An 11,137-nucleotide genomic window follows, 5' to 3' on the forward strand; every position below is an offset into this window, starting at 1 on the left:
TACAGGCATAAAGTAGAATGAAAAGACGGCCGGAGCGCATTTTTACCATTTTATAAACATCCCTTTATAAAAGCAGGCCACTCATTTGTCTGATTCATTCTTCTGCATGATTTCCTGTCTTCCTGAGTTAATTCCACCGCATTTCTTCTGTAAATTAGGAGCATGCTTTGGATTTTCAAGGGCTTTCTCCCTTTCCATTTCAGACTTTAGCAACAGGATTTTTTTTTCTTTTAACAGTATTTATCTAAACAACAATAATAATAATTACTGTGATATTATTTACTATTAAGAATCAGAGCTGATTCTGATGCAATTAGGGCTGCAACAACTAATCAACCAAATCGATTATTGAAAAAGTTGTCAACTTTTTCACTCATCGATTAATCGGCTTCCGATTAGTTGGTCCTGTTCACAACTCCACACACGCTGCCCGCCGCACCTCCTCCCCACCTCACTTCCTCCCTACCTCAGACTCGCAGCTGCCAGACCCACCCACCCGCATCCACGCTCCACACGCCGTGCCTCCGCCTCACGCTCATTGCCCGCCCACATTCACGATCGGGACAGGGACGCGGGGAGAAGAAGTAAGGAGGAGCAGGTGTGGGGGGATGACAGCCACCGATAGACAGGCCCGATCTCAGAAGCACGTTGCTGGAAGACGGCTCAGGTAAGCCTGCACTTCCCCACACATGGTGCTCTATAATGTATTGCTGGGATTTGTATTCCTCTATAGCTGATGGTACATTGTGCTGTATATTATACCATCAGCTATAGAGGAATACAAATCCCAGCAATACATTATACACTGTATGTACTGTATAATGTATTGCTGGGATTTGTTGTATTCCTATATAGCTGGTGGTATTCTGCATTGTGCTGTACAGAGGACTACAAATCCCAGCAATAATACATTATACAGCACGATGCGGAATACCACCAGCTATAGAGGACTACAAAACCCAGCAATACATTATACAGCGCAATGCAGAATACCGCCAGCTATAATGTACTATTGCTGGGATTTGTTGTATTCCTCTATAGCTGGTGGTATTCTGCATTGTGCTGTATAATGTACTATTGCTGGGTTTTGTAGTCCTCTATAGCCGGTGCCATTCTGCATTGATTGCTGTATAAGTTTACACTTTCCATTTCACTATATTGCACACCAACAAAGATCTGAAAACACATACATGGGAAAAGGGAAATAATTATTTTTTCAATTATTAAAATAATTGCACATACGGACATCATCTTCTATTATGAAGCAAACCTATACCAGATACAGAGAACTACATTAAGCTAGCAGATACTTTAAGGCTCCAGACTTTGCAATTTGGTGATGGCACTGAGGAAGTCCCCTGAAATACCCCAATATCTGGGGTATTGGGAGAGTAGGCACACTCTACATGTGACAGTACTCTTTGCTTGAGCCCTATGCTACAGGTTCACTTTAAAGCTCACCTACACAGCAGCTTATAGACTATATGGCCAAAAGTATGAAGAGACGCCTCCAAATAATTAAGCTTGGGTGTCTCCATTGAAGGGTACTGTTAAAACTACGGCATACAAAGACATGTTAGACAATTGTGTGCTTCCCAACTTGTGAAAAAAAATTGGTTTGATGGCTTTGGTGTGGAGTCCTGACCTCAACCCTACTGAACACTTTGGGGTAAACTGGAAAGCTGATGGTGAGCCAGATCTTCTCATTCAACATCATTACTTGACCTTACAAATGCTCTTATGGCTAAATGGATTAAAATGTCCATAGACATCCATCAAAATCTTGGGGAAAGCCAACACCAAAGAATGGGGGGGCCACTTCATATTAATGCCCATGGCTTTGGAATGGGATGCGCAATAAGCTCATATAGGTGTCATTGTCCTGACCTCAACCCTACTTATGGGATGAACTGGAACACCCATCGCGAGCCAGGTCTTCTCAACCAACATCGGTACCTGATCTAGCAAATGGCCTACGAGACCATGCCCTAACCCACACAACACGGCAGAATCATGTTCAGCCCACAGCACATCAAGAAAAGTTCCTTAAAAAAAAGTTCCTCAAAACTTTAACACCAGTACAGTAAGAAGTTCTTTGTAACTATCGAGAAGCTGAAGAATGCTGTACTGCATGAAATAGTAATGGGGAAATCAATACCAGAATACAGAGACGGTATGTATTCTTTCCTTACAACTAATGGTAACAATAGGTATTATAACTGAAACATGGGAAAGTAATACTTGCTATACCTTTTAAAGCTTACTGAAAATGATACTTTTCATCACATGCCGTCTGTGTCCATACAGATGAGATTTCTCTTCACTTCCTGTTCTGTCTGGTACCTGTCACCTCACAGTAAGTGAGGGGAAATCTCCCTCCTGTGGTCCCTGGCAGCAATAAAATCCTGACACGTTTCCAAACCTTTCTCATGTGTTTTATTGGCGCCTTTGCCCCAGCTGGAAGATTTCCCTTACTTTCTTTTACTTTTTGTCCTGTCTTGAAGCAGAGAAATAGGAATTATGACAATTGTCCCTCCCCTTGAGGGCACAGGCAGCAGTAAAAAGCTAATGCTTCCACGCTTTATCCAAAGCATCAAAATGTTGACTTAAATTGGCTGTATATCCCTTGTGTGGGTATCCTCATCTTCTGAATGCACCTGAATAGGAGAATGCAAAAATGAAGACTTGTGTGTTCCCTGGTTCCAGCCCTGGCAACTTCCTGAGCTCCCCGCACCTTCTCATTGAAGAATAAAGGGACGTCACCCAATGGAGCCTGCAGCCAAAATCTACAGCTCAGAAACAGGGCAGGACGGCTGCTATGCCCAGCCACAAAGTATTATATAAAACCCAGATTTATGTAAACCCAGTATCATTCTTGCACGTAGAACAATTGCAACATTAGAAATCTGCTGGCTAGTGGGCTCTTACTGGGGTCTTCATTGCCTACATACGAAATGTCTTTGCATAGCTTGGTCACATCTTTCTGCCTTGAGGAAGGGACCCTTCGCGGCACCGAAACGTCGGTTTATTTGGATGTCTGTGACGCTTTCTGTCCAATAAAAGGGACATATTTATCTTTACTACTGAGTGCTGGTGATTTCCTGACTTTCCTTGTTTGCACGGCGCCATCCGTGGTAATTCATCACTGCGAGCACCACTTTTTTTCTTATCTGGCCGGGACTGCTGTGGGGAGTGCGGAGGGTCTCTCCATCGACTTTGCATAGCTTGAGCGTGCCCCCGTTTTTTTGTCACAGCACTGGAAGAAGTTCGTGTGTGATGAAGCTCTGGGCTGGCTCAAAACGCTTTCATCAAAAAGGTAACATCTTGTTCAAAATTCAAGAACATCCCACGTTCACCAAGCCCTGCAGTCACGGCAAGCTTTATAATCCAATAACAGCCTCGGTTCCCGGGCCATATCCACATTTCTGTATAGACGGAACTCTCTCCTGACAATAAATACAACTGGCTAGAATGTTCTCCATTTGCATAAAGTAAAAAATGGATTCATAAGTATCAGTGTTTTAAAGTTCTGTATTAAAGGGGATTTCCACTGAATCTACAAACCGAGGGTCCATTTATATCTGTGGGTTGCGTTAAAGAGGAACTCCAGGAATGTGAAAAGTTAACCCCTGTAGTGGGGCTACCCCGGCCACTGCAAGGGTTAACTGCTCGTTTTGGTCTAGGGGCTCAAATAAAAAATATGGTCACTTGATCCTCGATCTGCTGGCTGCTACACGCAGCGTCCCCGCAGCGTCCCTGCAGCGTCCCCGCAGCCTCCTTTTCCCAGTCTAAGGACCTGTGATGTCATCATGTCTAATGCAAGGTCCCCCGACTTGCATTAGATACAAGGATGCCGAGGGACAGCGGGAGTAGAGGGAAAGAGGTTTATGCTTTCAGTTCATTTCACAGGAAGTGACAAGGGAACGGCATTTCTGGCAGTATCAACAGGTAACTTCTGTACTTTCCAAAAACACTATCAGCTTGGAAAATAAAACCAACGCAGTCACCACATCTCAGGACTGGTAAGCTGCAATATGTTAAAGCAGAACACCAGACAAAAATAGTAAGATAATAATAAAGAACCCAATAAAAGCCCCGCTGTACAGGGATGACAAGAGCTTACACCAGATCAAATTCAGGCCCTTACACTGCTTGTATTTAAAATATACATTTATTATGTACTAATGATTACAGCAATGCATTAAAGTAACTGTAAACCGAGCATGTTAGCTATATCTATCATGGAAATGGTTAAGAACACCATTTATTAAACATTTTAAGAATATTTTTGGCTTTATTTTGCTAGTGGTCAACTGACCGCTGTGTCCTCTCTTCTACCTTAGCTCCCAAATCAATGCTCGTCATTTTGCTCCAACTCCACGCATCTCAAGAGCTCGTTAGTCCCATGGACACTGGCAGAAGCTTCCTCATATTGGGCGCTGGGACCTGAGAACTGCATCCTGGGAGGAAGTCATCATAGAATTGATAATAAAGAATTATATCTGACCACACAGATTTCAGCTGCTGCTTAACGTGATTGGAGTAGTGGCGCGAGGTTTTACATTACCTCCAGCAAGAGGTACTGTCACTTAAAGTTGCATGGACACAGTGAAGAGTCTCTCGATATACTAAAGTACAGGTGCACTTCAGGCTGAAAAAGCAAAAAATAACTGCCATTCGTCCATCACAGGGCATAAGAGGGCTTAACTCAAATCCACAGCATACACCAGAAAGCCCCGATCAAAATTCCAATTTAAGCCTATTATCCACAGCATGTTCAACTCTGCAATTGACCTGCACTGTTCCATCTCACCATCTAAGCCAATGTAGCATGAGACAACACCGCAGTCCCTTCTTTATGACAAAGTAAGTCCAACTTTATTATGTCATTAGGCGCAGCGAGGAGAACACACAAAGGCTTATGTGCTTTGAGCCGGGCTCTTATTCATAGCATCCCTTGACAACCTTTCTCCAGAAGCTACTAGTCCCTGAGGCAATCTCTAAAGAGAACCGGCCAGAATATCACAAACCTGGTGTAGACACGGTGCCTAGCGCGTGGTGTACTCTGGCAAAGCCTGCTTTGTCTTTTGGGAAGAGAGGCTGCAAAGTCTTGGCCAAATGTACGCATATGGAGATGACTTCAGCCCAATGCTGCTCCTGGGGTAGTGGATCCACTGGCTGTATTAAGCGCCAAAGTTGAGCTTATTGGCATGCATGCAGTTGGGTCTTTCCAATGCAAGCGATATGAAGTCACCAGCTGTAACAGACTTACCCGCCCGTCACTCCGGGATCGAGGCACGGTCCTGCTGCATCATCACGGACCTCATCAGGCCCCTCCTCCTATGTCGGCTTAAGCCACAAGGTTCAATTGCCCGGCGTTCGAGCAAGGGAGCAGACACTGGGCAATACCCCTCCTATCCCTCACCTTGAAACTCTCTACTGTCTCCATCTGGCAGCTCACCTTCTAAGGCAGGGGTGCCCATTAGGTAGATCGTGATCTACCTCTCAAAGCTGATGATGGTTGATCAGGAAGGGTGTGAATGGCGGCCCCTTTATTCCATTTTGGTATATTTATTTAGCTGTGCACACATGATTACCTATTAGCCTGAGTCTGCTGAGCCATGCTTCCCACACCTTTCTGGTGGATTCTGGTGGTTGAAGTGCTATGTGTTACATCAAAGAATGTTAGTTTACACAGCCTGTTGCACTGCAGTGTTTGCAAAATACAGCAAGGTGAGCCAGGAGAGAGAGCGGGGAGAGAGACAGCCAGGAAAGAGAGAGAGGAGAGACAGCCAGGGGAGAGAGCAAGGGGAGACAGCCAAGAGAGCGAAGAGAGACAGCCAAGAGAGCGAAGAGAGACAGCCTGGAGAGAAAACGAGGAATGACAGCCAGGAGAGAGAACGAGGAGAGACAGCCAGGAGAGAGAGCATGGAGAAAGAGCAAGGAGAAAGAGCAAGGAGAGAGAGCAAGGAGAGACAGCCAGGAGAGAGAGCAAGGAGAGACAGCCAGGAGAGAGAGCAAGGAGAGACAGCCAGGAGAGAGAGCAAGGAGAGACAGCCAGGAGAGAGAGCATAGAATGTTCTCCATTTGCATAAAGTAAAAAATGGATTCATAAGTATCAGTGTTTTAAAGTTCTGTATTAAAGGGGATTTCCACTGAATCTACAAACCGAGGGTCCATTTATATCTGTGGGTTGCGTTAAAGAGGAACTCCAGGAATGTGAAAAGTTAACCCCTGTAGTGGGGCTACCCCGGCCACTGCAAGGGTTAACTGCTCGTTTTGGTCTAGGGGCTCAAATAAAAAATATGGTCACTTGATCCTCGATCTGCTGGCTGCTACACGCAGCGTCCCCGCAGCGTCCCTGCAGCGTCCCCGCAGCCTCCTTTTCCCAGTCTAAGGACCTGTGATGTCATCATGTCTAATGCAAGGTCCCCCGACTTGCATTAGATACAAGGATGCCGAGGGACAGCGGGAGTAGAGGGAAAGAGGTTTATGCTTTCAGTTCATTTCACAGGAAGTGACAAGGGAACGGCATTTCTGGCAGTATCAACAGGTAACTTCTGTACTTTCCAAAAACACTATCAGCTTGGAAAATAAAACCAACGCAGTCACCACATCTCAGGACTGGTAAGCTGCAATATGTTAAAGCAGAACACCAGACAAAAATAGTAAGATAATAATAAAGAACCCAATAAAAGCCCCGCTGTACAGGGATGACAAGAGCTTACACCAGATCAAATTCAGGCCCTTACACTGCTTGTATTTAAAATATACATTTATTATGTACTAATGATTACAGCAATGCATTAAAGTAACTGTAAACCGAGCATGTTAGCTATATCTATCATGGAAATGGTTAAGAACACCATTTATTAAACATTTTAAGAATATTTTTGGCTTTATTTTGCTAGTGGTCAACTGACCGCTGTGTCCTCTCTTCTACCTTAGCTCCCAAATCAATGCTCGTCATTTTGCTCCAACTCCACGCATCTCAAGAGCTCGTTAGTCCCATGGACACTGGCAGAAGCTTCCTCATATTGGGCGCTGGGACCTGAGAACTGCATCCTGGGAGGAAGTCATCATAGAATTGATAATAAAGAATTATATCTGACCACACAGATTTCAGCTGCTGCTTAACGTGATTGGAGTAGTGGCGCGAGGTTTTACATTACCTCCAGCAAGAGGTACTGTCACTTAAAGTTGCATGGACACAGTGAAGAGTCTCTCGATATACTAAAGTACAGGTGCACTTCAGGCTGAAAAAGCAAAAAATAACTGCCATTCGTCCATCACAGGGCATAAGAGGGCTTAACTCAAATCCACAGCATACACCAGAAAGCCCCGATCAAAATTCCAATTTAAGCCTATTATCCACAGCATGTTCAACTCTGCAATTGACCTGCACTGTTCCATCTCACCATCTAAGCCAATGTAGCATGAGACAACACCGCAGTCCCTTCTTTATGACAAAGTAAGTCCAACTTTATTATGTCATTAGGCGCAGCGAGGAGAACACACAAAGGCTTATGTGCTTTGAGCCGGGCTCTTATTCATAGCATCCCTTGACAACCTTTCTCCAGAAGCTACTAGTCCCTGAGGCAATCTCTAAAGAGAACCGGCCAGAATATCACAAACCTGGTGTAGACACGGTGCCTAGCGCGTGGTGTACTCTGGCAAAGCCTGCTTTGTCTTTTGGGAAGAGAGGCTGCAAAGTCTTGGCCAAATGTACGCATATGGAGATGACTTCAGCCCAATGCTGCTCCTGGGGTAGTGGATCCACTGGCTGTATTAAGCGCCAAAGTTGAGCTTATTGGCATGCATGCAGTTGGGTCTTTCCAATGCAAGCGATATGAAGTCACCAGCTGTAACAGACTTACCCGCCCGTCACTCCGGGATCGAGGCACGGTCCTGCTGCATCATCACGGACCTCATCAGGCCCCTCCTCCTATGTCGGCTTAAGCCACAAGGTTCAATTGCCCGGCGTTCGAGCAAGGGAGCAGACACTGGGCAATACCCCTCCTATCCCTCACCTTGAAACTCTCTACTGTCTCCATCTGGCAGCTCACCTTCTAAGGCAGGGGTGCCCATTAGGTAGATCGTGATCTACCTCTCAAAGCTGATGATGGTTGATCAGGAAGGGTGTGAATGGCGGCCCCTTTATTCCATTTTGGTATATTTATTTAGCTGTGCACACATGATTACCTATTAGCCTGAGTCTGCTGAGCCATGCTTCCCACACCTTTCTGGTGGATTCTGGTGGTTGAAGTGCTATGTGTTACATCAAAGAATGTTAGTTTACACAGCCTGTTGCACTGCAGTGTTTGCAAAATACAGCAAGGTGAGCCAGGAGAGAGAGCGGGGAGAGAGACAGCCAGGAAAGAGAGAGAGGAGAGACAGCCAGGGGAGAGAGCAAGGGGAGACAGCCAAGAGAGCGAAGAGAGACAGCCAAGAGAGCGAAGAGAGACAGCCTGGAGAGAAAACGAGGAATGACAGCCAGGAGAGAGAACGAGGAGAGACAGCCAGGAGAGAGAGCATGGAGAAAGAGCAAGGAGAAAGAGCAAGGAGAGAGAGCAAGGAGAGACAGCCAGGAGAGAGAGCAAGGAGAGACAGCCAGGAGAGAGAGCAAGGAGAGACAGCCAGGAGAGAGAGCAAGGAGAGACAGCCAGGAGAGAGAGCAAGGAGAGACAGCCAGGAGAGAGAGCAAGGAGAGACAGCCAGGAGAGAGAGCAAGGAGAGACAGCCAGGAGAGAGAGCAAGGAGAGACAGCCAGGAGAGAGAGCAAGGAGAGACAGCCAGGAGAGAGAGCAAGGAGAGACAGCCAGGAGAGAGAGCAAGGAGAGACAGCCAGGAGAGAGAGCAAGGAGAGACAGCCAGGAGAGAGAGCAAGGAGAGACAGCCAGGAGAGAGAGCAAGGAGAGACAGCCAGGAGAGAGAGCAAGGAGAGACAGCCAGGAGAGAGAGCAAGGAGAGACAGCCAGGAGAGAGAGCAAGGAGAGACAGCCAGGAGAGAGAGCAAGGAGAGACAGCCAGGAGAGAGAGCAAGGAGAGACAGCCAGGAGAGAGAGCAAGGAGAGACAGCCAGGAGAGAGAGCGAGGAGAGACAGACAGGAGAGAGAGCAAGGAGAGAAAGCGAAATAAATGTTATGACATCGCATACGTTTAGCGAAATGTTGCCATGGAGAATGTGTGCTGTAATCAAAGCTAAAGGCGTCCAACAAAATATTAGTGTGGCTTTTTTTTGGCCGGGCAGTGTACAGTGTATAATATTACCACCCAGTTAACATCCGCTTTCATAGTTGGCTTTCTCCAGCCCTTCTCCCAGGCAGAAGATGGAGTAGGCTTTACCAGAGTACACAGGCCACTAGACTTTTCCTATTTAATCTAGGTCCACATTTGTCATGCAAAAGTTTTCATTGAAAAGTTTAGATCTTGTGAGATAGATTTTGATTAGTGCTGCGTAAAATGTCATCTTCTTCAACCCTCATAAGTCTTTCAGAATATCAAACAGTAAATAAAACTGAGGGGAAAGGATAAAAAGGGTTAATGTTGAATCTGTTCAGCTGGTAAAATAAGGGCATTAAAGTTACAACTGGCACCCTCTGATCTCATAGGCCCTGGCGCAGCTGGACGCTCTACGATGCCCCTGAAGTCGTGCCCTAACGAGGACAATTTTACACATAAAACCGCGGGTAGTCTGGTCTTACCGTACATAGAGCGATCGCTTCTGGTTTGTTCTGAGGGAGCCAGAGCCGGAACTCATGCTGTGATTCATCATCTGTTCACGCAGGTCATGGATTTTTGCCTCAAATCGAGCGTACTCTGACAAGAGAAGGAGAGCAGAAAGGTGTTAAAAAAATGTCAATGTCAAATATGACAACAAATGGAAAGATCATGAAGTTTTGCTAAATGTCCTGATCCAAATCGAAAGATATATCACCTGTTTAAACAGACAAACTAAACTATATTTAGAATGTAAATGTTTTTTATACACAATTTTTAATTACATACAACAAACTAATTAAAAAACCATGGACATAAACCCCATAAAACATATTGTCACCTTGGTGGTACATATAGAGATGTCCCTAGCCTTTTCGCCACCTGAGGGCGGGAGTGGGAGTTGGTGGGGGGTGCTAGCGGTGCACGTTTGGAGAGCAGGGGGAGGAATGTGCCTCTCACTATCCAGCTCTGACTCTGGCTGGCGTCCCTCCCAGCTCACTTGTTAAAGATGTCACCGGAGCACACCATATTGAAGTGAAATGATTTCAAGCCAGATGAAGGGGACCTTATGTGGCACCGAAACGCTGTTATTTGTTTTGACATGAAGCGTCAATAAACCTACGTGTTCTTCACTTCAATATGGTATGCTGGTGACATCCTTAACAAGTTTCAGTATTGGCTGCGCCATCCGTAATCACTTCGAGCACCCACGCTGACAGGGATACCCAGTGAGGAGTGCAGCAGGATTCTGGAATACCACCCAGCTCACTGACTTCGCTGGCTGCCAGTAGATGGTCGGAATGCCGGCAAGAGCATGCCGCTAAGCTCCTGGCAACCAGAGACATCACTGGTTGCTAGGAGCTGAGCAGGACGCTAGCCAGGTCATCCCAGGTTGCTAAGAGCTGGGTGGGGAGATGTGTATGACCCTTACACAGCTCCCCGCCTGGCTCTTAGCAACCTGGGATGCTCTGACTACAAAGGAGGCGGCATACACACGGTCAACATTGTGCAACGCAGTGCCCATGCTGCTCTGCCTGCCGCCCCCCACTGCAACCCAAAGAGATGCCACCTGAGGCAACATCCTCATGCTGGCTCATTAAAGGGAGGGCCTTGGGTAAATATATTATAAAATAAACCATATACTGTATATATAGTTTCTGGATCCAAGGTGTAATGATGTCTACTTGGAATAAATGTCTATGGTAATGTAGTACACATCCGAGGGCAAAGCGCAAGCTGTTTGCAATACACAACCTTGAGTCATTCACTTCAAAATGTTATCAACTCCATTGGTCCACCATGAGGAGGAATTATATATTTCACAGACATATACAGTATCATATACACTGTCTGCCAATGATGCTCCAAGAACGCTGTTTTGATGTATGTTCTCCAAGAAACAGGGTCACTGTCACCT

General features: G+C 45.9%; 1 protein-coding gene across 2 annotated transcripts in view; it reads right to left on the bottom strand.

Moving 5' to 3' along the window:
• The window catches only part of LOC108786492 (disks large homolog 2), a 158,856-nt gene extending 149,041 nt beyond the window's left edge, over positions 1-9,815 (bottom strand). For both annotated transcript variants that reach the window (XM_018555809.1, XM_018555808.1), the window contains exon 1: positions 9,705-9,815. In XM_018555809.1, coding sequence (XP_018411311.1) covers positions 9,705-9,775 — 71 coding nt within the window. In that variant the 5' untranslated portion in view covers positions 9,776-9,815. The remainder of the gene's footprint in view (positions 1-9,704) is intronic.
• Between the last annotated feature and the right edge of the window lie 1,322 nt (positions 9,816-11,137).

This window comes from Nanorana parkeri, unplaced genomic scaffold, assembly GCF_000935625.1.
Source record: "Nanorana parkeri isolate BGI_ZX_2015 unplaced genomic scaffold, ASM93562v1 scaffold214, whole genome shotgun sequence".
In the NCBI taxonomy this organism is placed as follows: Eukaryota; Metazoa; Chordata; class Amphibia; order Anura; family Dicroglossidae; genus Nanorana; species Nanorana parkeri.